General features: G+C 34.7%; 1 protein-coding gene and 1 long non-coding RNA gene across 3 annotated transcripts in view; one reads left to right on the top strand and one right to left on the bottom strand.

The window, feature by feature from the left end:
- Nucleotides 1-25,568, top strand: part of LOC127549600 (uncharacterized) — a 1,392,683-nt gene that overhangs the window by 993,826 nt on the left and 373,289 nt on the right. The window lies entirely within an intron of this gene.
- Nucleotides 1-25,568, bottom strand: part of MNAT1 (MNAT1 component of CDK activating kinase) — a 288,411-nt gene that overhangs the window by 166,613 nt on the left and 96,230 nt on the right. For both annotated transcript variants that reach the window (XM_051977776.1, XM_051977775.1), the window contains exons 2-3: nt 10,295-10,447; nt 5,181-5,254 (exon numbers count right to left, since the gene is read on the bottom strand). In XM_051977776.1, coding sequence (XP_051833736.1) covers nt 5,181-5,254; nt 10,295-10,447 — 227 coding nt within the window. The remainder of the gene's footprint in view (nt 1-5,180; nt 5,255-10,294; nt 10,448-25,568) is intronic.

Here is a 25,568-nt window from a genome sequence, read left to right as displayed (position 1 = left end):
TGGGGGGGACGGAGAAAAAATTGGAATATGAGTTTTTTTGCAAGAGTGAATGTTGCAAAAAATGTTTGCATATATTTGGAAAATAAAAAGCTATTATTAAAAAATAATAAGTCTCCTTTCTGTAAATGAGTTAGAACATAAAGGTGATATAATAACCTTGAAATAGGAGATAAAAAAATCACTGTGGCCATCATTTCTTTCTCTATATATTTTCCACTGGTTAGTTTTATTGACATGTCTTTATATAATTACTGAAAGATAATGAGAAAAGTATTTCTTTACCATTAGTGGTATAATATAAAATATCAGTTTTCAAAACTGTTGGACAAATCTTACATTTGCAATCATAATTTTTGAGGCTTTCTTAGCATTTTAAGAATGAATAAGTATTTTCTGCATATAATGATCAAAAAAAGTGACCTAGTTATTATGGAATAAAGGACAAATCTTTGAGAAAATCCTTGGAGAAAAAAGGTACAAGAATGTTTACAAGTTAGCAAAAAGTCTGTCAGTGCCAGGAATTTAAAAAAAGGGGGTGGAGGGAGTAAAGCCTGATAAAAGCTGTGTTTCTCTTTATTTCATACCAGGTAATTTCTGGATAAATCAGTTTTATCAGTATTTTTTATAAAATTGATGTGACTATCAGGGTCAAAGAGGATGAAAAACCCAAGTACCCACAGGGAAACAAATGCTCCAATTTTACCTCATTCTTCTATTGCACAATACTGGCATAGACATAAAATTTAACAGATCTTAGAGATTAAGAGATTACTTACAATCTGGTAATATTTGCTAATTTCTAAGTTTTAATCATTTTTATTTGTTATTTTAGAACTTAAGATGCTTTTATTTTGATTATTATATTTACAAAATTGTCCCTGCTATTTTCATGAAGCATGTGATTATTCTACACCATATGCTGTCCATTTCAGTTAATTATTTGTTCAGAGAAATGAAAGAATTTGTTTGTCTTTAGTTGGTTTTCTTGGCATAGTTATTCTAAATTATTTGAAGCATATAGGGTTATTTCTTTCACATATCTGCTTGTTTCAGATATTTTCAAACTTTTGAGGTGAATCCATTCCTTAAATTAAAACATATGTATGATAAAATTTCCTTGGTTTCCTATTACATATACAATGAACAGCAAACTTTTTTTTTGCATAGGTGTTCAAATATAAAGATCAGACTTTTTGGTAAAATGAGAGCATGAAAGGTCATAAAGAATGCAAGTCTCCAGATATACTATAACAAAAATGTAAAAAGGGCACTAGACCAATCATAATCAAGAAAAAAAACAGAAATCAAAGCAAAACAGAATTAAGATCATTTTCCCACAAGTATTACACAAAAGATACAGCCAGAAGTCAATGAGGTCTTGGAGAAAGGTCTAGCTACTGAAGCTGAAAGCCAGCTAGAGACCTCATTAATAATCTTGAGCAAGAACATTCTAGGAAAGATGCTTCAAAGGGTCTGGAAGCTTGCAGTGCAATTAAGGGCCAACAGGGGGCCAGAAGTCAATGGGATACAGAAACATGGGAAAGTGGAAGACAACAAAAATATCAAAGAGAATCTCAAAGCCCAGGCCTGGCAGAACAGAAACAGGGAGCACAACTAGATAATTCAATTGGTTTGTTGTCCTTCATTCTCCAAGAGGACCAAAATGTCATCACCATGCTGGATCAAGGTACAGTGTGTCAAATGGAAGCTTGGAAGGCTCTATCACAAATCGTCCATGTGAACATTTGGAATGAAAATATCTCTAAATGTCTACATCTTATATTCTTTTGAGCTTCTACAATTCTGCTTTACTCAGAGAATACAGCACTTTCTTTGATGTGGACACAACCTGCTGGATGGCTCTTTGTTTCACGTGTCACACAATCAATTGTGAAGTTCTTCAGAGAGACCTTGAAAGTATCCTTGTATCACTCCTGAGCACAATGTGAGTGCCTGCCTTAAGTGAGTTATTCATAAAATAGCCTTTTAAGCAACTATATATGTGGCGTTCAAACAACATGGTCAGCCTGAAGTTACACTCTGTAAAACAGTTTGAATGCTTGCCAGATTAGCATGAGAAAGGATGTCACTGTCCAGTACCTTATCTTGACAGGTGATCTTCAGAAGCTTCCTAAAATAATTCAAATGGAAGCAATTCAGTTTACTGGCATGCACAGATTTCACAGGCATACAACAATGAAGTTAACAGAATAGCTCTGTAGACTTTCACTTCAGTATACAGTCTAATGACATTTCTCTCCCACATTTTCCTTCAGAGCCTTCTAAATGCTGCACTCTGATAATGTGTGTTCCTTCCTCATCTGGGTTTATGTCCCTGGAAAGTGTACTGCTAAGGTAAGTGAACTTATCAATAATATTCAAAATTTCTCATCTGCTCTAAACAATAGTTCCGTGTATGGATGGTGTGGTGCTGGCTGAGGGAGAACCTGTGTTTTCTTGATGTTAATTGTTAGGCCAAAATTACCACAAGCTAACCAATCAGAAGAATCTATACATACTTTATTGCATCTCAATTTCAGAAACAATGGGGGGACAATGTTCTGAACAAAAAATCATGCACCAATTCTCATTCCACTTTAGTCTTGCCTTGCAAACCTTCCAAGTTAAATAACTGGATGTAGGGATGTTCAGAGAAGACTTAGTACTTCTGGTACGCAACTGCAATAGCCACGTTCCACTAAACCATTTCAGCAGATAGATTAAACCAGGTTGAGGGTAAGCAAGTAACTGACTCTTGGTATAAAAGGAGAAAAAAGAGGGAGGGCCTCACTCTCCACTTGTAGAAATACTAAGAACCACAGCAGCAGATAAGGCTTTACTCAATGCCTTACAGGAGATTTGTGATCAGACTCAATAATAACTATCCAATTAGAGTTTATCAAGTGGAACTGAATATCATCATCATCACCAGAATCTAATATCAGTGTGAGGGGGTAAAAAAAGCAAGATAAAGTTGTGATTCCTTCTCTTGTAGGTCATTGTGGATTCTGCAAAGACAGACAAAAAGGGACCAAATGTTACACCAGAATGGGAAACCAGTGTCAAGACAAGGATTGAGGAAAAGAACAGGACCTTTTTCCAGAAATAAACAGAATACAGAATACAGGCAGGACAGGATTAGCTAGATCCTAACCACCTCATCCAAGAAAGGAAAAAAGAAGAGAATCTGGCCACAAAGCAAAATTCAAATTTAGAAGCTGAGGTTAGAGACACCAAACAGAATGGAAAAAAAATTATTAAAGGAAACCCAAAAGACAAACCCAGAAGAAAAGATTGATTACACACACACACACACACACACACACACACACACAAAGAATTACACAAAGGAAAAAATTTAAAAACACAGCTTGGTCACAAGGATTGGGATTCTCCTACTTTAATAAGGTTTTTCACTTTCTGTTCTTGGTACCAGAAAGTACTACAGGGAGTAAAACAAGGTATTTTTAAAAATAGAATCAGAATTGAGATAAGAGCTCTGAAATAAAGCAATTGGAGGGAGAAAAAAATTTAGAAAATAAAGTGAAAAACCTTACTTAAGTAGGAGAATTCTTGAAAAATAAATAAAACTCAATAGTTCCCCAAAACAACAAGAAATATTAGAATAAATTCAAACAATTGAAAAAAGAAATATACAATTATTTATTATAAAAACAATTAACCTGGAATCAGACTCCCTAAAATCCATGACCCAACAAAAAGATTTGGATTTTATATTTTAAGAGATTATGAAAGAAAACCACCCACATTTATGAGAAATGTAAAGCAAAGAGAAAACAGAATTTCCTCAGGTTATTTCCTGAAACCCCAAAATGAAAACACATAAAATCAAGGGCTTACAAGTCAAAGAAAAGAAACTGCAAGCAGTCAAAAAAGAAACAGTTTCGGTATCAAAAACTACTACTATGAAGAAGGGAAAATAAGAATATATTTCAAAAGACAAAAGGTCAAATCTGGATGAACCCGGATCCAAAACCTAGTTCTGCCATTTATTAATTGTGAGACCTTACCACTTAACCTACCATGTTTTAGTTTCCTAATCTATAAAATGGGAGTAACTACTTCACCTATCTCATATAGTTTTGCTATTTAAATCAAAGGTGATAATGCATATGAAAGTTCAAAACAATATATATATATATTATTCTACTTTAACCCCAATTTACAAAATTTTCCTAAGTTTTTTACCTACTTTTTTTCATGTGTGGTATGTCTAAATTATGGTAATGTTTAAAATTTTCACGTTTTAGGTGCATATATACATTTTGATAGGTTTATCTTTCCAACTATCTGAAATCTTATTTTAAATAACAAAATAAAGAATACATAAATGTGGCTCCTTTCTCATGATAAAAGTTTTACTTCAGCTAATAAAGTCAGAAAGCTAAGAGTCAATGCTTCTTTCTAGCCTCTGATTACTTGTGTAAAAACATAAAATTTTCCAATTGTGGTATACAAGATTAGTGGCCTGAAAATCAGTTAAACAATACATTTGTCACTCAGGTTACTCTTCAATTTCCTTATCTAAAAAATAAAGTAGATGGACTCTTTCCAGCTCTGTTCTACACTAAGATGCTACAACTGTAGCAGCAAATATTTCCATTTTTTTTCTTTAATCTTCTCTAACAATGACTTGGTAATACAATGGATAAAGTGCTGGGTCTGGAGCTAGGAAGGCCTTCAAATCTAGCCTCAGACACTCACCAGCTGTTGACACTAGACAAGTCACTTAATTCTGTCTGCCTCAGTTTTTTCATTTGTAAAATAAGCTGGAAAAGGAAATGGCAAACCACTCCATTTTTGCAACAACAACAACAAAACCAAAATGGGGTCACAAAGAGTCAGACACAACTGAAAAACAACATAATATCTGTAAAAAAAAAAAAAAAAAAGATCTTCTCTTGCAGTTCTAAAGAAGCCCTTCCTCCATTTATCATGCTTTTCACTGGTAGAGAATATGTTTGTTACTTAAGTATATCCACCCCTAAACTTGACACCCATAATTAAAGTGCAAGGAAAAGTAATTAGATAAACAGCAGCAACCACAACAAATCCTGCTAAAGAATTACAGATGAGAAGTTCTCCTAAGGCATCTGAAAGATAAAAGCATATAGGTCTCATGGGCACATCACATCAAAAATGCAAGCATTAAAACATACCAATTTCTTCAACTTCTTCCAGGAAATCATTATATTCCCTTAGACTAGGAAAGTCTTCTTCTCTTTTGTTATATCTTTGATAGAGGAAAAAAACAAAAGTTATTGCATCACCAGTTTTCAGGCTTATCAAACTGCTTTTTTCTTAGTTCTTACATTACTCAAAGACAAAATACTGTTTTCTATATACAGCACTGTTGTACAAACTAGGGTATATCTATATTCACCTTCAAATCTGTGAATAAGAATCTGAGAATTACATGAAGGCATTAGCCAAATTAACTTCTCAGACAAATTAGAGAAGAATAAGCAAAGAATATGCTATAGCATAGAAAATACACTTTAAGATTAAAAAAAGAAAGAAAGAAAATTTATGGGCTTAAGGAAGTAAGAGAATGAATCTAAATCCATGATAAAATTTTAAAAGATACTAGGTTTTAAAAAATCACAAAAATTCAGTTTAATCTGACCTCCTAGGCTAACTATAATTTTGCCACTTAGAAGCTCTGGGTCTCTGAGCACTCAAGGGCAAACACAGACAGATAACAATACTTGTTCTTACTTTCTTAAAAGGCTAGGATAAAGATCAAATGGAATAATATATGCAAAAGTATTTTGTAAACTATTAAGTACTATGTAAATAAGTGCATCATAAAGGACTAGCACTTCTCTCCTTTCTCAAGGACAAATAGCTTGTTTTGAATATAGAAATTTTTTAAATGTTATTACTGGGGGCAGGTAGGTGGTGCAGTGGATAGAACACTAATCCTGAAGTCAGAAGGACCAATCTGGTCTCAGACACTTAACACTTCCTAGCTGTGTGACCCTGGACAAGTCACTTAACCCCAATTGCCTCAGCAAAAAACAAACAAACAAACAAACAAAAACAGTTATTACTATACTTGGTCTAGAAGAAAAAATTGTTTGCTTCAGAATTAAACTATAAGGTGGAAACTAGACTAAAAATTCCAGTAATAAATGGGTCATGCTGTCACTTACAGCACCTAGTATAGTGTTCTACACTGTAGCAATAATTTATGTTTGTTGAATAATAAATTAATAAGGGATTGGATCTTATTTCATTGCTATAAGGAACTCCCAAATGTGGAAATTCTCTCTACCAATGAAAGTCAGCATTTTTTCTGTAACTTAGTCTTCAAGAATTCCGTAGAAAGCTGGGAATCATTTAACGATGACTTGCCCTGGGACACAATGCCAGGAAATAACAGAAGTAGGACTTGTACTCAGTGTTCCTGGCTTCCACACCAACTCACTGGACACTGACTCTCAATTTCTTAGGAGTGAAGGGCAGTTAAAAACTAATTAGTATCTAGTGCCCATGTAGTTCTGTTCATCTATCGCACAGTTGCTAAAGTATTATTTCTGAAACACAAGTCTGACCATTTCATGTCCCAGCTCAAAAAACTCTAGTGGAGGGGCAGCTAGGTAGTGTAGTGGAGAGAGCACCAGCCCTGAAGTCAGGAGGAGCCAAGTTCAAATCTGATCTCAGACACTTAACACTAACTGTGTGACCCTGGGCAAGTCACTTAACCCCAACTGCCTCAGGGGGGAAAAAAAACTCTAGTGGATCCTTAGAGTCATCAAAATAAAAAAATTTTAATGCTTTTTTCTGACATTTAAAGCCCAATCTGCTTTCTGCCTGATAGTTTACATATGATGAAAATATACCATATTTTAAAAGCATAAGTTTTCTTCTTTATTCTAACCACAATAAGAATAACACAGAATATAAGGTAGAATGAACTGAACCAGCTACACCCAGCAAAAGAACTCTGGGAGATGACTAAAAACCATTATACTGAGAAATGAGCAGAACCAGGAGATCATCATACACTTCGACAACGATATTGTATGAGGATGCATTCTGATGAAAGTGGATTTCTTTGAAAAAGAGTAACTGAGTTTCAATTGATAAATGATGGACAGAAGCAGCTACACCCAAAGAAAGAACACTGGGAAACGAATGTGAACTATCTGCATTTTTGTTTTTCTTCCCGGGTTATTTTTACCTCCTGAATCCAATTCTCCCTGTGCAACAAGAGAACTGTTCAGTTCTGCAAATATATATTGTATCTAGGATATACTGCAACATATCTAACATATATAGGACTGCTTGCCATCTAAGGGAAGGGGTGGAGGGAGGGAGGGGAAAAATCGGAACAGAAAAGAGTGCAAGGGATAATGTTGTAAAAAAAAATTACCCTGGCATGGATTCTGTCATTATAAAGTTATTATTAAATAAAATAAAATAAAATATTTAATTAAAAAAAAAAGAACCATTACACTGAATTCCCAATCTCTACATTTTTGCCTGCCTGCATTTTGGATTTCCTTCATAGGCTAATTGTACAGTATTTCAAAGTCTGATTCTTTTTGTACAGCAAAATAACAGTTTAGTCATGTATACTTATTGTGTATCTAATTCATACTTTAATATATTTAACATCTACTGGTCATTCTGCCATTACAAATAAATGGCTTGTCTTCTTTAAAACAAAATGAATTTTGTTACTCCCCCCCCAAAAAAAAAAAAAAACCACACCGACTTATGGTGATCTTATCAGTTCCCATGAGTATAATTATCATTTTTATATAGCTATATAGAAAAGTGGACTTGAGATATAAACAGACAGTTCTCAGATGAAGAAATTGAAGCTATTTCTAGCCAGATGAAAAGATGCTCCATGTCATTATTAATCAGAGAAATGCAAATTAAGACAACTCTGAGATACCACTACACACCTGTCAGACTGGCTAGAATGACAGGGAAAGATAATGCAGAATGTTGGAGGGGATGTGGGAAAACAGGGACACTAATACACTGTTGGTGGAATTGTGAATACATCCAAACATTCTGGAGAGCAATTTGGAACTATGCTCAAAAAGTTATCAAACTGTGCATACCCTTTGATCCAGCAGTGTTACTATTGGGCTCATATTCCAAAGAGATCATAAAGAAGGGGAAGTGACCTGTATGTGCACGAATGTTTGTGGCAGCCCTCTTAGTAGTGGCCAGAAACTGGAAACTGAGTAGATGCCCATCAATTGGAGAATGGCTGAATAAATTGTGGTATATGAATATTATGGAATATTATTGTTCAGTAAGAAATGACCAACAGGATGATTTCAGAAAGGCCTGGAGAGACTTACACGAACTGATGCTGAGTGAAACGAGCAGGGCCAGGAGATCATTATATACTTCAACAACAATACTATATGATGATCAATTCTGATGGACCTGGCCATCCTCAGCAATGAGATGAACCAAATCAGTTCCAATGGAGTAGTAATGAACTGAACCAGCTACACCCAGCAAAAGAACTCTGGGAGATGACTAAGAACCATTACACTGAATTCCCAATCTCTATATTTTTGCCTGCCTGCATTTTGGATTTCCTTCACAGGCTAATTGTATAATATTTCAGAGTCTGATTCTTTTTGTACAACAAAATAACAGTTTGGTCATGTATACTTATTGTGTATCTAATTCATACTTTAATATATTTAACATCTACTGGTCATTCTGCCATCTAGGTGAGGGGATGAGGGGAAGGAGGGGAAAAAGTGGAACAAAAGGTTTGGCAATTGTCAATGCTGTAAAATTGCCCATGCATACAACTTGTAAATAAAAAGCTATTAAAAAATAATAATAGAAAAAAAAGAAAAAAGAAAAGTGGACTTGGGAGTCAGGAAGACCTGAGCTTCAAATCCAGTCTCAGACATATAACAGACATAATATAAGCAAGTCATTGAAATTCAATCTTCTTCAGTTTGCTCAATTGTAAAATGAAAATAAGACGGCAACTATCTTCCAGGGCTGTTGTAAAAATAAAATGAGATATTTTCAAGTGCTTTGCAAACTTTAACATACTCCATAGATGCTATTGATCAGCAACAACAGCAGCTTTCTGTTGACTCCCAAATCTCTACAGCCAGCCCAACTTTCTCTCCTGAGCTTCAATGCCTCAGTACCAATTGTCTATTGGATATTCAAACTAAACAGCCCAGAGATGTTGCTGACTCAATATGTCCAAAAGAGAACTCATTCTTCCCTACCCCCCTCCCAATTTCTCACCTTCCAAACAAACTCTCCTATTCATCAAAGGTACTACCATTCTTCCAATCTATTCCTCCAAAAGTCCCAGCACTTATTATCCTTCACTCCTTACTTGTCCCTCATTTTACGGATTTAATCAATTGCCAAATCTTTCTATTTTGACTCCATAACCTTTGTTCTCTCTAAATACAATTACCACTTTTGTTGAGACTCTGACCACCTCTTACTTCAATTGATAACTGCAATAGCTTAATTGATCTCATTGCTCAAGAATTTCATCACTCCAATCCATCCTACACATACAGATCAAAGTGATTTTCATTAAGTACAAATCTATTCATTTGATTCCCCTCATAAGTAAACTCTATAGGCTTCCTGTTGTCTCTAGAATGAAAATGAAACTCTTTTATTTTAGCTTTTAAGGTCCCTCACAACCCTGATTCACCCGATCTTTCTGGGCTCACTGAATATTATTACTTCCGAAATACTTCTTAACACCACACTGACCTTTTCTCTGTCCCTCACAGAAGATATTCTATTTTCTTTTTTCTTGCCTTTATACTAGCAAATACTTAAAATGAACTCCAATGTCTGGAATACAGTCTTTCTTTACTTCTACTTCACAGAATCCTTTCTTCAAGACAATTCAAATTGTTGATGGGAACTAACTGCTGAATGAAGACTCTTTGTATTTAATTTTACATTTATTCTGCATAGATTTATAAGTATTTCTTGTCTCTCAGTTAGAATGTAAACTCCTTGATGTCATTCACTGTATTTTTAGACCTAGGATCTGACCCATAGTAGGTATTCAAAAAACACTTTTTGATTATCATCTGTACACCATATGATTACCAAGATATAAAACAAATTAAAAACAAAAACCTCTAAATGAAGTTAAATTTCTGCTTCATTTCTGTATGATTGATTATTATACTTCAAAAGTTCATCATTGTACTTTTCTTATATCTTAAACCTTTAGAAAACATATCATTAATGGCTAACATCCAGACTTAGTTTTGGAAGTAATAACACTTACATCTTTAGCACTTTTTTCCTAATCTCAACTTCCTTGTCAACAATAGGGTCTTCAAACAACTGTACTCTGAAGTTACTCTTCCGCAGAGGGATGCCACATTCGGGACAATTTCCAGCTCCTCTCACAAAAAGTAATTCCACACAACTTTCACATCTGTAAAAGGAGGGGAAAAAAATGTATCATTTAACTCAAACAAATGTTCACAACGTATTTGTAAAATTTCTTTGAAATTTGACCAAATCTACTTCATAAATTAACTATATTAATTTAGTAAATAAAAATGTTAAATTTTTGGTTAAGGAAACAAAAGACCAGCTTTAAAAGGGAAAAGGTCAGATATAACAAGTAATGATATAATAAAGTATAAAATAAAACATAAAAGAGTTCATTTATATTTAGAAATCAAATCCATCAATCAAGTATTTTATCAAGGTAAAAGTACTAAGCACTGGATAAGATACTAGATTCATATGTGGTACAGTACAAAGAACGCTCACTCTGAAGTCAAATACAGAGTATAGTAAAATCAACAGCTACTATTAAACCTGGTCCAGAGTAATGGCATTATTCTATCTATATCTATGCAATTATTATGCCATACAAATTCACAAACCATGTCCTAAATACCCTTAAAAATTGTCATTGAGATTTAATGAGTCTTACTATGGGTCACATTTTGATAGTCCATTTCATTCCAATTCCATTCCAATTATGGAAATGAATGTATTGGACTTCAAGGAGATGATCCCTGTATGGACACTTAAAGAAACTACTATACCAGTTATTGTGGATAAAATTAAGTGGAAACCCTTGGAATTGCCCAAGCATCCCCCATGTCAATAACACCAAACAATAATGGGTCTTAGAAAGAATGAAAATTATTTGCTTGGTAGTTGATACTAGTAATACTATATGATAGTAGGAAACAAGAGTATTTTGTAACTAACAACACTTTTTTATATCAGTCTTAGTAAGGAAGGCAAATAGCATCTGGCAGCTTAAAGTAGAATACAGGAAACCAAAAGTCATCTAACTAGTAACTATGGACTTGGAGACTTCAACAACATGGAGGAATCAACACCCCAGTGAGTGGTATGGACTTGTTGACCTCACTTATGCCTTTTTTCTATTGTTACTGCTGAGACTAGGCAGCAGTAATCTGTTTTTACCTTTTCTGCAGTTACAGTGCAACAATTTAATGGGCAAAATCTAAAAGAAATCTCAATACTTAAAGATATTGATATTCACTACCACCATTTTGACATGTTGACCCTCTGGGAAATATACATGTTTTTAAATTCTCTATTCAAAGAACTAACCAAACTGAGCAAAGTCTTTGGCAGGTCATTATTAAACAACTGTTAAGTATTTTAGAGCCACAAGGTTACCAGAATTGCCATTCCACCTATTTAAAAAAAAAAAAAAAACTGCTCAGGAATCTAGGAGGCACAAACAAGAAGACTTTAAAATTAACATGCTGAATTGTTTATTAATACAAACTGTACTAAGAAAAATTTGTGACTTTGTGCCCGATCCTCTTATCCTATCCTCCTGTGTATATGGAAAGGTTCATATTTATTGTTGTTTGTCAAGTTAATAATAACCCAAAAACTTGTTTTAAGTAGTTACTCACTAGTTCTTGGGTCCTGTTGCTATTGAACAGATGTTTTAGCCATGTAACCTTCTTTCCTTTTTCAAGATATTCTATTGTGTGTTGGATTATGCAAGATAGCTCCTCTATGCAAATTAAGATAACTCTGGGATACCACTACACGCCTGTCAGGTTGGCTAAGATAACAGGAAAAAATAATGACAAATGTTGGAGGGGATGCGGGAAAACTGGGACACTGATGCATTGTTGGTGGAGTTGTGAACTGATCCAATCATTCTGGAGAGCAATTTGGAACTATGCTCAAAAAGTTATCACACTGTGCATACCCTTTGATCTAGCACTGTTACTTTGGGCTTATATCCCAAAGAGATCTTAAAGAAGGGAAAGGGACCTACATGTGCAAAAATGTCTGTGGCAACCTTTTGTAGTGGCAAAAAACTGGAAACTGAATGGATACCCATCAATTGGAGAAGGGTCGAGTAAATTGTGGTATATGAATATTATGGAATATTATTGTTCTGTAAGAAATGACCAGCAGGATAAATATAGAGAGGCTTGGAAAGACTTAGGTGAACTGATGCTGAGTGAAATGAGCAGAACCAGGAGATCATTATATACTTCAATAATAATATTATATGAGGATCAATTCTTATGGAAGTGGATATCTTTGACAATGAGAAGATCCAATTCAGTTCCAATTGATCAGTGATGAATAATAGAACCAGCTACACCCAGAGAAAGAATACTGAGAAATGAATGTGGACTGCTTGGATTTTTGTTTTTCTTCCCAGTTTATTTTTACCTTTCTAAATCCAATTTTTCTTGTGCAACAAGAGAACTATACAGATCTGCACACATATATTGTATCTAAGATATACTTTAACATGTTTTAACATGTATGGGGCTACTTGCCATCTAGGGGAGGGTGTGGAGGGAAGGAAGGGAAAATTTGGAACAGAAGTGATTGCAAGGGACAAGGTTGAAAAATTACCCATGCAAATGTTCTGTCAATAAAAAGCTATAATAATTAAAAGAAAAAAGATAGCACCTCTAACAAGATGGATACAGCACAATAGACTTCCACTGTTTAATGGAAACAATATTTCCATGACTGAACTCACCTAGGTCTCCTAAGTGAGGCTGACTGGGCCAAAGGCTGAAGCTTGCAGTCCCTGCTCTGACAACCTCAATTCTCTGCCAGACCAGGAGATTCCTAATACAAGACCTATCTTCTAAGAAATACCATTTTCCTGATTTATCAATGAATCTAAAAGAGGCTAAAAAAAAAAAAAAAAGGTTGTTGCAACTGGAATGTGGCAGTGATCAATCCAGGAACAGAGAATAAATACAATGATGAATGGTGGTCCTGATAAATCCTCCCAGTGGGCTAAGCTGCAAGAAAATCTTGTGGTATAAAGTGAATAAAATCCTCCTCAGTTAATTAGCAACTATTAATTAAGCACCTACTATGGAATGTGTCAGATACTGTGTGAGGTACTAAGGACACAAATAGAACTGAATAATATTATTCCAGATGAATTTGCATTACAAAAATGGGGGAAGGGAGGTAAACACATATACACATACCATTGACATGTTGACCCTCTGGGAAATATACATGTTTTTAAATTCTCTATTCAAAGAACTAACCAAACTGAGCAAAGTCTTTGGCAGGTCATTATTAAACAACTGTTAAGTATTTTAGAGCCACAAGGTTACCAGAATTGCCATTCCACCTATTTAAAAAAAAAAAAAAAACTGCTCAGGAATCTAGGAGGCACAAACAAGAAGACTTTAAAATTAACATGCTGAATTGTTTATTAATACAAACTGTACTAAGAAAAATTTGTGACTTTGTGCCCGATCCTCTTATCCTATCCTCCTGTGTATATGGAAAGGTTCATATTTATTGTTGTTTGTCAAGTTAATAATAACCCAAAAACTTGTTTTAAGTAGTTACTCACTAGTTCTTGGGTCCTGTTGCTATTGAACAGATGTTTTAGCCATGTAACCTTCTTTCCTTTTTCAAGATATTCTATTGTGTGTTGGATTATGCAAGATAGCTCCTCTATGCAAATTAAGATAACTCTGGGATACCACTACACGCCTGTCAGGTTGGCTAAGATAACAGGAAAAAATAATGACAAATGTTGGAGGGGATGCGGGAAAACTGGGACACTGATGCATTGTTGGTGGAGTTGTGAACTGATCCAATCATTCTGGAGAGCAATTTGGAACTATGCTCAAAAAGTTATCACACTGTGCATACCCTTTGATCTAGCACTGTTACTTTGGGCTTATATCCCAAAGAGATCTTAAAGAAGGGAAAGGGACCTACATGTGCAAAAATGTCTGTGGCAACCTTTTGTAGTGGCAAAAAACTGGAAACTGAATGGATACCCATCAATTGGAGAAGGGTCGAGTAAATTGTGGTATATGAATATTATGGAATATTATTGTTCTGTAAGAAATGACCAGCAGGATAAATATAGAGAGGCTTGGAAAGACTTAGGTGAACTGATGCTGAGTGAAATGAGCAGAACCAGGAGATCATTATATACTTCAATAATAATATTATATGAGGATCAATTCTTATGGAAGTGGATATCTTTGACAATGAGAAGATCCAATTCAGTTCCAATTGATCAGTGATGAATAATAGAACCAGCTACACCCAGAGAAAGAATACTGAGAAATGAATGTGGACTGCTTGGATTTTTGTTTTTCTTCCCAGTTTATTTTTACCTTTCTAAATCCAATTTTTCTTGTGCAACAAGAGAACTATACAGATCTGCACACATATATTGTATCTAAGATATACTTTAACATGTTTTAACATGTATGGGGCTACTTGCCATCTAGGGGAGGGTGTGGAGGGAAGGAAGGGAAAATTTGGAACAGAAGTGATTGCAAGGGACAAGGTTGAAAAATTACCCATGCAAATGTTCTGTCAATAAAAAGCTATAATAATTAAAAGAAAAAAGATAGCACCTCTAACAAGATGGATACAGCACAATAGACTTCCACTGTTTAATGGAAACAATATTTCCATGACTGAACTCACCTAGGTCTCCTAAGTGAGGCTGACTGGGCCAAAGGCTGAAGCTTGCAGTCCCTGCTCTGACAACCTCAATTCTCTGCCAGACCAGGAGATTCCTAATACAAGACCTATCTTCTAAGAAATACCATTTTCCTGATTTATCAATGAATCTAAAAGAGGCTAAAAAAAAAAAAAAAAAGGTTGTTGCAACTGGAATGTGGCAGTGATCAATCCAGGAACAGAGAATAAATACAATGATGAATGGTGGTCCTGATAAATCCTCCCAGTGGGCTAAGCTGCAAGAAAATCTTGTGGTATAAAGTGAATAAAATCCTCCTCAGTTAATTAGCAACTATTAATTAAGCACCTACTATGGAATGTGTCAGATACTGTGTGAGGTACTAAGGACACAAATAGAACTGAATAATATTATTCCAGATGAATTTGCATTACAAAAATGGGGGAAGGGAGGTAAACACATATACACATACCATAGACATGCATACATATACATGCATATATATTTATGTACATGGATATACACAGCATAAATATAAAGTAAATAAACACAAACTTATACAAACTAAGTAAATAGAAGGTAGTTTAGAAGGGAGTTGATAGCAGCTGAGAGGATCATGAAAGGCTCATTTGTCAAAAGGAAGGAAGGAGTACACTCTACGGATTTGGGATAGGCATTACCAAGGCATAGAGATGGAAGATGGAGCATCAAGGATGAGGAAAAAAGAGAAGGCTCACTCTGTTTGATCAGAGTTTAGAAGGAGTAATACTAATAGCCAAAAAAAGGTTAAAAAAAAGATAGATTTTCCACAATTCCAGAGGCTCCATAATGAAAGATTCCACCCACCTCCTAATAGAAAAGTTATGGATTCAGAGTACTTATTGAGATACATAATTTTCGAACATGGCCAAAGTGGAAATTAATTTTACTTGACTATGCAAACTTTTTACAAGGTTTCATGGGAATAAATTAAATTTAAAATTAAAGAAAAAATAGGTTGGGGTCAGAATATGAAGGGCTACAAAAGTTGAATAGACAAGTTTATATTTTTATCCTAAGTGATTCTTAAATGGTCATGAGTATGGCTAAGTAGTTCAGCTGGGATGGCGAGGGAAAGTACTAGACACTGAAGTCAGTACCATTGGAGATATTTTGATGATATATATTCCCAACAGAAAGGGTTTTTTTTTTTTTTTTTTTTTTTTGTGGAACTTTTGTTAGAATCCATCAGAGATAAGCAGGTTGATGGTCTCACAAGAATAGCAAAGACTGTTCTACCATCAATTCAGACATGATAGCCACAAACATATGATGCTGAAACAACAGCTTGATCATCATTCCCTAATTACTGGCATTGTATCCAGGATAAATAAACAAAATTATAAGAAAGGAGATGTTTCTTCAGTCCAGTTGTTTCTTAACTACAGCTTTAAATAATGCTTAGCCAATATGAACAAATTAATTTTAGACATTGTCCTGGTCTATGACCCTATGTGGATCTTCCTTATTTCATTCTCTGAATAAATCCAAGTAGACCTCAAGATCCCTGCCCCCTCAAAGTGATTTATATACTTCAGGGAGAAAAACCACTTCTGTTTCTGTCAATTAATAGGTATTCTTATTTTCATGATGTCTGCACAATTTCTTCCCAGGAAAATTAAAGGGAACCAAGAGGGAAAATAGAATAGAATAGAAGTATCTTTACCCCTTGGGTCAAGCTCCCAGGTCCAAGTCAGAACCAATCAGTCTGTCACCTTTTAAAATAGGCTAGTCTTAGATTTTGTGTTAGCAAATGAGGAAGAGGTTTGTATCCTTGTGAAGAATGAGGGATGGGTTCCCTAAGAGTATTCATTATATGAACAGCTCCCTAGAGACACAGGAGAGGTGTCTTCTGTAGGACTATTAAAGCGCCAGGAGAGATAGAGAGATACCTACACTGTCTTGGTGCTTTGATCTTATTCAGTCATCTTGGTATTACACTTCTTCACAGATACAATACACTGATCAGCTGCACTCTTCTGATCAACTGTGCCCCTTTAGGGAACTGGAGGGTAGGAAGGGAGGATGGAAGGGGAGATACCTCCAAATGAACTGATGCTATTCTTGTGGAGTGTTTTTACTGGGTAAATTTTTTTGTTCATTGTTATGAGACCTTTAAGTTAGTTTCCTTAACTAACGTAACTAACAGGCCTAACTCGGGCCTGGCCTTGAAAATTGTGTGCAGGCCTTGGATCAGATTATGTATTTCTGAAGTCTTTGCTGATTTTCTAGCTATGATCCTATAAGTCTATGGTAAACTTCAAGAAACTTATGTAGTAAGCTATGTATACAAGATATATTCAAAATAAATTAAAGATAATGCTTGGGAAGAGGAGGAGAATTTGGAGAAATCCTAAGCAGCCAAAGGGTCCAAAAAAAAAAGTCTCACAAAGAAAGAATTTCAGCTAAACTTTGAAAGGAACTACAAAAACTGAATGACAGAAATGAAAAAGCAATACCATGCAGGAATGAGTTTTGTGCCAAGGCATAAAGAAGGGAGATGGAATACATTATATGACAAACACAGGATTAACTATACAATACAAAGTATATGAAGGAATTAGTGTCATAAACCAGTTGGAACCAGATTACAATGGTTTTAAATGTCCAATGGAATAATTTATATTTTATTCTCAAAGCAACTGGGAGCCACTGAAGTTTTTTGAGTAGAAGAGTGGAATGTTCGGGCTTATACTTTAGTAATATCACTTTGGTAGCTGGATATAGGACAATTTGGAGACAGAAAAGAACTGAGACAGTTAAATAAAAGAGTTAGTGATAATAGAAATAGGTTTAGAATAATCACTAAATCTGTATTTTAGTCTTAGGTTTACAACAAAATGTGTATAATGAATATATCTGGACTTCAGTCTTCTCAGCTAAAAAATGAAATAGGTGGACAAGATGATCTATGATGAGTCTTTCAACTCTGCAGTTACAGTATTCTATGTCCAGAAGGGAGTTTAACCCAGACAATTCTCAATCATTTGCCTAGTAATCTTGATAGTTTCTAGTTTTGAAGCAAAGATTAATTCTACCTAATTCATGGTCTGGGAGCAAAAGAGGAAATCTGTAGAGCTAGTCCAAACCTAGGAATAATTTACTAAAGAAGTCAAAAACTTTCATTTCTCGGAGACTTTAAAGACAAGAATAGAAACTCAATTGTCTGGAAGGATTGAAATGAAGTCTTTCAAGAAATATTAAAGCAATCCTTAGTGGATTGTGCCATTCATTGCTGCCTCATTTCTTTTGTCAACTGTTTGTGCAGGGACATGATGGTAATCATTCAGGATTGGGGGTGATGAGGAAAAATATTTTCTGTGGCCACATGTATAAACTGTAGCAGTTCATTTCATAATAACCAATAAGGAAGAAGAGTGGATGCCATCCACACAGAACAATTTTTAAAATATATGTACAAACAAGCTATTAATCAACTCCCTAAAAAAAAAATCCCTGGGACCAGATGGATTTACATGTGAATTCTACCAAACATTCAAAGAACAATTAGCCCCAATACTTTATAAACTATTTGAAAAAATAGGGAATGAAGGAGTCCTACCAAACTCCTTTTATGACACAGACATGGTACTGATACCTAAACCAGGTAGGTTGAAAACAGAGAAAGAAAATTATAGACCAATCTCCCTAATGAATATTGATGCTAAAATCTTAAATAAGATATTAGCAAAAAGACTACAGAAAATCATCCCCAGGATAATACATCATGATCAAGTAGGATTTATACCAGGAATGCAGGGCTGGTTCAATATTAGGAAAACTATGAATATAATTGGCCATATTAATAATCAAATTAACAAAAACCATATGATCATCTCAATAGATGCAGAAAAAGCATTTGATAAAATCCAATATCCATTCCTATTAAAAACTCTTGAGAGTATAGGAATAAATGGACTTTTCCTTAAAAATAATCAGTAGCATCTATTTAAAACCAGCAGTAAGCATTATATGTAATGGGGACAAACTGCAACCATTCCCAATAAGATCAGGAGTAAAACAAGGTTGCCCACTATCACCGTTACTATTTAATATTGTATTAGAAATGCTAGCTTTGGCAATAAGAATTGAGAAAGAGATTAAAGGAATAAGAATAGGCAATGAGGAAACCAAATTATCACTTTTTGCTGATGATATGATGGTCTTAGAGAACCCCAGAGATTCTACCAAAAAGTTATTAGAAACAATCTACACCTTCAGCAAAGTTGCAGGATATAAAATAAACCCACATAAGTCATCAGCATTCTTATATATCACTAACAAAACCCAACAGTTAGAGTTACAAAAAGAAATTCCACTTAAAGTAACTACTGATTGTATGAAATATTTAGGAATCTATCTGCCAAGGGAAAATCAGAAACTTTATGAGCAAAACTACAAAACACTTTCCACACAAATTAAGTCTGATCTAACCAACTGGAAAAATATTAAATGCTCTTGGATTGGGCGAGCAAATATAATAAAGATGACAATACTACCTAAATTAATCTACTTATTTAGCGCTATACCAATCAGACTCCCAAACAACTACTTTGATGAATTAGAAAAAATAACAACAAAGTTCATATGGAAAAACAAAAGGTCAAGAATTTCAAGGGAATTAATGGGAAAAAAATCAAATGAAGGTGGCCTAGCTGTACCAGATCTAAAATTATATTATAAAGCAGCAGTTACTAAAACCATCTGGTATTGGCTAAGAAATAGACTAGTTGATCAATGGAATAGGTTAGGTTCAAAGGACAAAACAGCCAATAACTTTAATAATATAGTGTTTGACAAACCCAAAGACACCAGTTTCTGGGATAAGAATGCATTATTTGACAAAAATTGCTGGGAAAATTGGAAATCAGTATGGCAGAAACTAGGAATTGACCCACACTTAACACCGTACACCAAGATAAGTCAAAATGGGTTCATGACCGAGGCATAAAGAATGAGATGATAAATAAATTGGAAGAGCATAGGATAGTTTACCTCGCAGACCTGTGGAAGACGGAGGAATTTATGACCAAAGAAGAACTAGAGATCACTATTGACCACAAAATAGAAAATTTTGATTATATCAAATTGAAAAGTTTTTGTACAAACAAAACAAATGCAAACAAGATTAGAAGGGAAACAATAAACTGGGAAAACATTTTTACAATCAAAGGTTCTGATAAAGGCCTCATTTCCAAAATATATAGAGAATTGACTCTAATCTAAAAGAAATCAAATCATTCTCCGATTGATAAATGGTCAAAGGATATGAACAAACAATTCTCAGATGAAGAAATTGAAACTATTTATAGACATATGAAAATATGCTCCAAATCATTATTAATCAGAGAAATGCAAATTAAGACAACTCTGAGATACCACTACACACCTGTCAGATTGGCTAGAATGACAGGGAAAGATAATGGGGAATGTTGAAGGGGATGTGGGAAAACAGGGACACTGATACATTGTTGGTGGAATTGTGAACACATCCAGCCATTCTGGAGAGCAATTTGGAACTATGCTCAAAAAGTTATCAAACCCTTTGATCCAGCAGTGTTTCTACTGGGCTTATACCCCAAAGATACTAAAGAAAGGAAAGGGACCTGTATGTGCCAAAATGTTTGTGGCAGCCCTGTTTGTAGTGGCTAGAAGCTGGAAAATGAAAGGATGCCCATCAATTGGAGAATGGTTGAGTAAATTGTGGTATATGAATGTTATGGAATATTATTGTTCTGTAAGGAATGACCAGCAGGATGAATACAGAGAGGACTGGCGAGACTTACATGAACTGATGCTGAGTGAAATGAGCAGAACCAGGAGATCATTATATACCTCAACAACGATACTGTTTGAGGATGTATTCTGATGGAAGTGGATCTCTTCAATAAAGAGAGCCTTAATTGATCAAAGATGGACAGAAGCAGCTACACCCAGAGAAAGAACACTGGGAATATAAACTGCTTGCATTTTTGTTTTTCTTCCGGGTTATTTATACCTTCTGAATTCAATTCTCCCTGTGCAACAAGAAAACTGTTCGGTTCTGCACACATATATTGTATCTAGGATATGCTCCAAATCATTATTAATCAGAGAAATGCAAATTAAGACAACTCTGAGATACCACTACACACCTGTCAGATTGGCTAGAATGACAGGAAAGATAATGGGGAATGTTGAAGGGGATGTGGGAAAACAGGGACACTGATACATTGTTGGTGGAATTGTGAACACATCAGCCATTCTGGAGAGCAATTTGGAACTATGCTCAAAAAGTTATCAAACCCTTTGATCCAGCAGTGTTTCTACTGGGCTTATACCCCAAAGATACTAAAGAAAGGAAAGGGACCTGTATGTGCCAAAATGTTTGTGGCAGCCCTGTTTGTAGTGGCTAGAAGCTGGAAAATGAAAGGATGCCCATCAATTGGAGAATGGTTGAGTAAATTGTGGTATATGAATGTTATGGAATATTATTGTTCTGTAAGGAATGACCAGCAGGATGAATACAGAGAGGACTGGCGAGACTTACATGAACTGATGCTGAGTGAAATGAGCAGAACCAGGAGATCATTATATACCTCAACAACGATACTGTTTGAGGATGTATTCTGATGGAAGTGGATCTCTTCAATAAAGAGAGCCTTAATTGATCAAAGATGGACAGAAGCAGCTACACCCAGAGAAAGAACACTGGGAATATAAACTGCTTGCATTTTTGTTTTTCTTCCCGGGTTATTTATACCTTCTGAATTCAATTCTCCCTGTGCAACAAGAAAACTGTTCGGTTCTGCACACATATATTGTATCTAGGATATACTGCAACCCATTCAACATGTAAAGGACTGCTTGCCATCTGGGGGAAGGGGTGGAGGGAGGGAGGGGAAAAATCGGAACAGAAGTGAATGCAAGGGATAATGCTGTAAAAAATTACCCTGGCATGCGTTCTATCAATAAAAAGTTATTTTAAAAAATATATATATATATATATATGTATAAAAAATAGGAGGTACATCAGCCCTAAAATAAAGAGGACCCTAGGTTCAAATCTGGCTTCAGACACTTAACACTTCCTAGCTGTATGAACCTGGGCAAGTCACTTAACCAATGTTGCATTAGAGAAAGAAAGAAGGAGAGAGAGAGAGAGAGAGAGAGAGAGAGAGAGAGAGAGAGAGAGAGAGAGAGAAGAAAATAGGAGATGCGGGGAAGAGAAGATAATGTTATATGTGTATGTGTATGCATTCACGTGTAATGAGATATATTTGAATATGTGACGGATATAAAAAGGATTACATATCCCTGTAAGAACAATATCAAGAATAATAAAGCTTGGAACAAGCTAAAGCTGGCAATAAATACAATGGATAATAAGGTAGAATTTGTTTATTTTTTCCAGCCAAGTAGAGAAAAGAGGAAAATCAAAGAAATGGCTAGCAATATTCTCAACAGGTGAGACAATGTGTAAAATATTAATTGAAAATTAATTGAGAATGCAAAACTCCTTGATTCTTATTTGGCTAGATCAAAAATGGTTTTAAAAAACTGAAACCCAGAATCGACAGATGATAAAAGAACACCAATGAATAACTGAACCAAACAGACTACAGATGATAAGCATTAAAGGAACTTAAGGATGGGACTTTTAAATTGTCACCAATCCCAAAAAAACCTATGAAGGCTAGGAGGTGAATTACATGACTGAAGACATACAAATATGATCTTTATTTTCAGTAAAGGAAAGATTTGATACTACTGCTTTAAATTATAGTTAGATGAACTTGATTTCTCTTCTAGCAAAATTCTAGATTGTATTATCAAAGGACCAGTTCTTTAGGAAAACTATTTTAGCTGCTATGTGAAGAATACACTGAAGTGGCATCAATTTAAGGCAGAAAGACCAATCAGGAAACTATTGTAGCAGTCTGAAAAGTGATAAGAAGCTTGAAGCAGGATGATAGCAAAAACAAACAAATCCATATTCACCAAAATATCTATATCAGAACCTTCCATAGTGGCAAGGAACTTGGGAAAAGATGAGCAAAGGCTAAAAAAAAATGACAAATAAATAAAACTGAATGGAATATTAATGAATATTAAGAATTGAGAGAATTTTATATTAGCTTATATTAGTTTTGGGTTTTTTTCGGTTAAGGCAACTGGGATTAAGTGACTTGCCCAGGGTCACACAGACAGGACGTGTTAACTGTTGAGGTCACTTTTGAACTCAGGTCCTCTTGACTTCAGGGTTGGTGCTCTATCCATTACACCAATTAGCTGCCCCATTAGGTATTTGAAGTGAAGCATATGGAACCAGAAAAAAAATAGCCTAGTAAACAAACAAAACAAACAAACAAAAAAAACACAATAAAACAAAATTGAACATAATTATAATTATCAAATGTGGCAAAAATTCGCCTCTCTCTCCTTTGACTATAGAATAATGTATATGTTGTCAAATATAATCACTGTCTTTGTTAGTTTTACTAAACTTTTTTCTTTTAATCTTTGTTATACAAGAAACGTCATTGGGTATCCAGGGGGTATGTTCAAAAGAAAATGCAAAATAGAAAATGCATTAATAAAACTTTTTTAAAATAAAAATAATAACAGTATAGGACCATTTCCAAATACATGTTTTTTTTAATAGGAACAGTTTTCACAAGAAAATTGAAAACTTTAAATGACCTTCATCTTAAAAGATGACCATCTTCCAAACCACTATTAAGAAAAATACAAACTGAAATAGGTCTGCACATGAATTTGATCCTTACATAGAAAATTGGCAAAGATGACAAAAAAATACTAAAATATTTTGAAGCAAGTGTAAGAAGACAGCACATACTAATCTGTTGGTAGACTAAGGAACTAGCCCAACTGTTTTGGGAAAAACAATTAGGATTACATACCAGTGTTGGGCATATGATCCAAGAATTTCAGATAGAAATAATAGGCCCCACTTTATTTATAGCAGCACTTTTTGTGGTAGCAAAGAATTGGAAACAGAGCAGGGGACCATTAGCTAAGTAATAGATGAATTGGTATATTAGTGTAATGGTATATGGCTGTACAATAAGAATATTGACTATATGGAATGCAGAAAAATATCAGAAAAAAATTTAAGAACTGGTGTGGAATTGGATGCACAACCACATGGTTTCAAAATCTATAATTCTCCTATTTCTATTTAATAATACAAGTTAAGTTCCGTGAAACTGATAAGCAAAATCAATCTAATTCCCTTCCTAATCATTCCCTCCACCCTATTTTTATTGACGCTTTTTTTGAAAAAGCATTTTTTCCACAATGTTTTCTGACACTTTCCCACCCCATTGGAACTGTCTCTTGTAACAAATTGGTAAAATAAATCCAATCAAATAAGTACACTGACATGTCTTACAGCATATGCATACCTGTGCCCTAACATTTTTCTATCTAAAAAGATAGCAACATGTTTCATCATTGGTCTTCTTCAATCAAGCAACTTTTCACATCAGTCATGACTAAAAAAAGTTGGGAAAATACTGGTCCAACTGTTCATTGTAAGTAGACTGCTTCTGAGTTTAAATATATATAAACTTACCATATCTATCTTTAAAACAGGAGTTTTAGCCTGGGATGTAGATCTGAACTCAGGTCCTTCTGACTCCAGGGCCAGTGTTCTATCTACTGCACCACCTACCTACTTCTACAACATTCTCTTCTTGGCCCTACTATGACCCTTCATTGAATGAGTTCAACAATACACCATCTTCTCATCTTTTACTTCATTAACATTTTATATTGTTCTATCAAACTTGAGCTTTAAATTACTCTTATTATCCTCTAACTTCCCTTCTACTCACATGCTGTTGAACAGTTAAGAAAAAACGTCACAAAATCTTGCTGACCAGATCCATTATAAACAACAGGGCTATCACTGCACCAGGGCAATCTTTTTACACCTCTTTGTTGCCCCTTGCATTCAACAATTTATCTCCCAATTCTGAGTATTTTCATTGTCTGCTCCCATTCCTGGGATGGTCTTCCTTCTCATCTCTGGTTCCTAGTTTCCCTGACTTCCTTTAAGTCTCACCTAAAGTACCACATACTATAAGAAACCTTTCTTCCTTTATTTTAGTGCTACCTCTCTGAGATTAGTTCAAAGAGCCTTGTATGTAACTTTTTTGTTTGCATATTATCTTCTCCATTAGACTCCTTGAGAATAGGGACTGTTTTGTGGCTTTTCCTATTGTTCCCAGTGCTAAGCACAGTGCCAGGCATGTAGTTCACATTCAATAAATGCTAGCTTACTGACATGAGTAAAAATAAGCTTCATAATATCAGTGACCTAATATTCTGAAAATTCTACCATACTCTAAACACATCATATTATATGCCTTAGAGGCAGGTTACATTTTATGTTTTTAGAACAATTCTTTATTCCTTTGGCATGAACTCATATGCTTAGTTATTTTGTTGAGGTTTTTAAACTGTTCTTGTTCATGTTTCTTTAAATTAATATACCTTTTCTTCCTCAATTCTCAATTTTTGTTTGCAAATTTTATATGTGGTTTCTCTAAAAGCAAAA

The sequence above is a fragment of the Antechinus flavipes genome, chromosome 2 (assembly GCF_016432865.1).
Source record: "Antechinus flavipes isolate AdamAnt ecotype Samford, QLD, Australia chromosome 2, AdamAnt_v2, whole genome shotgun sequence".
In the NCBI taxonomy this organism is placed as follows: Eukaryota; Metazoa; Chordata; class Mammalia; order Dasyuromorphia; family Dasyuridae; genus Antechinus; species Antechinus flavipes.
This window is presented reverse-complemented; position numbering and strand designations above follow the sequence as displayed.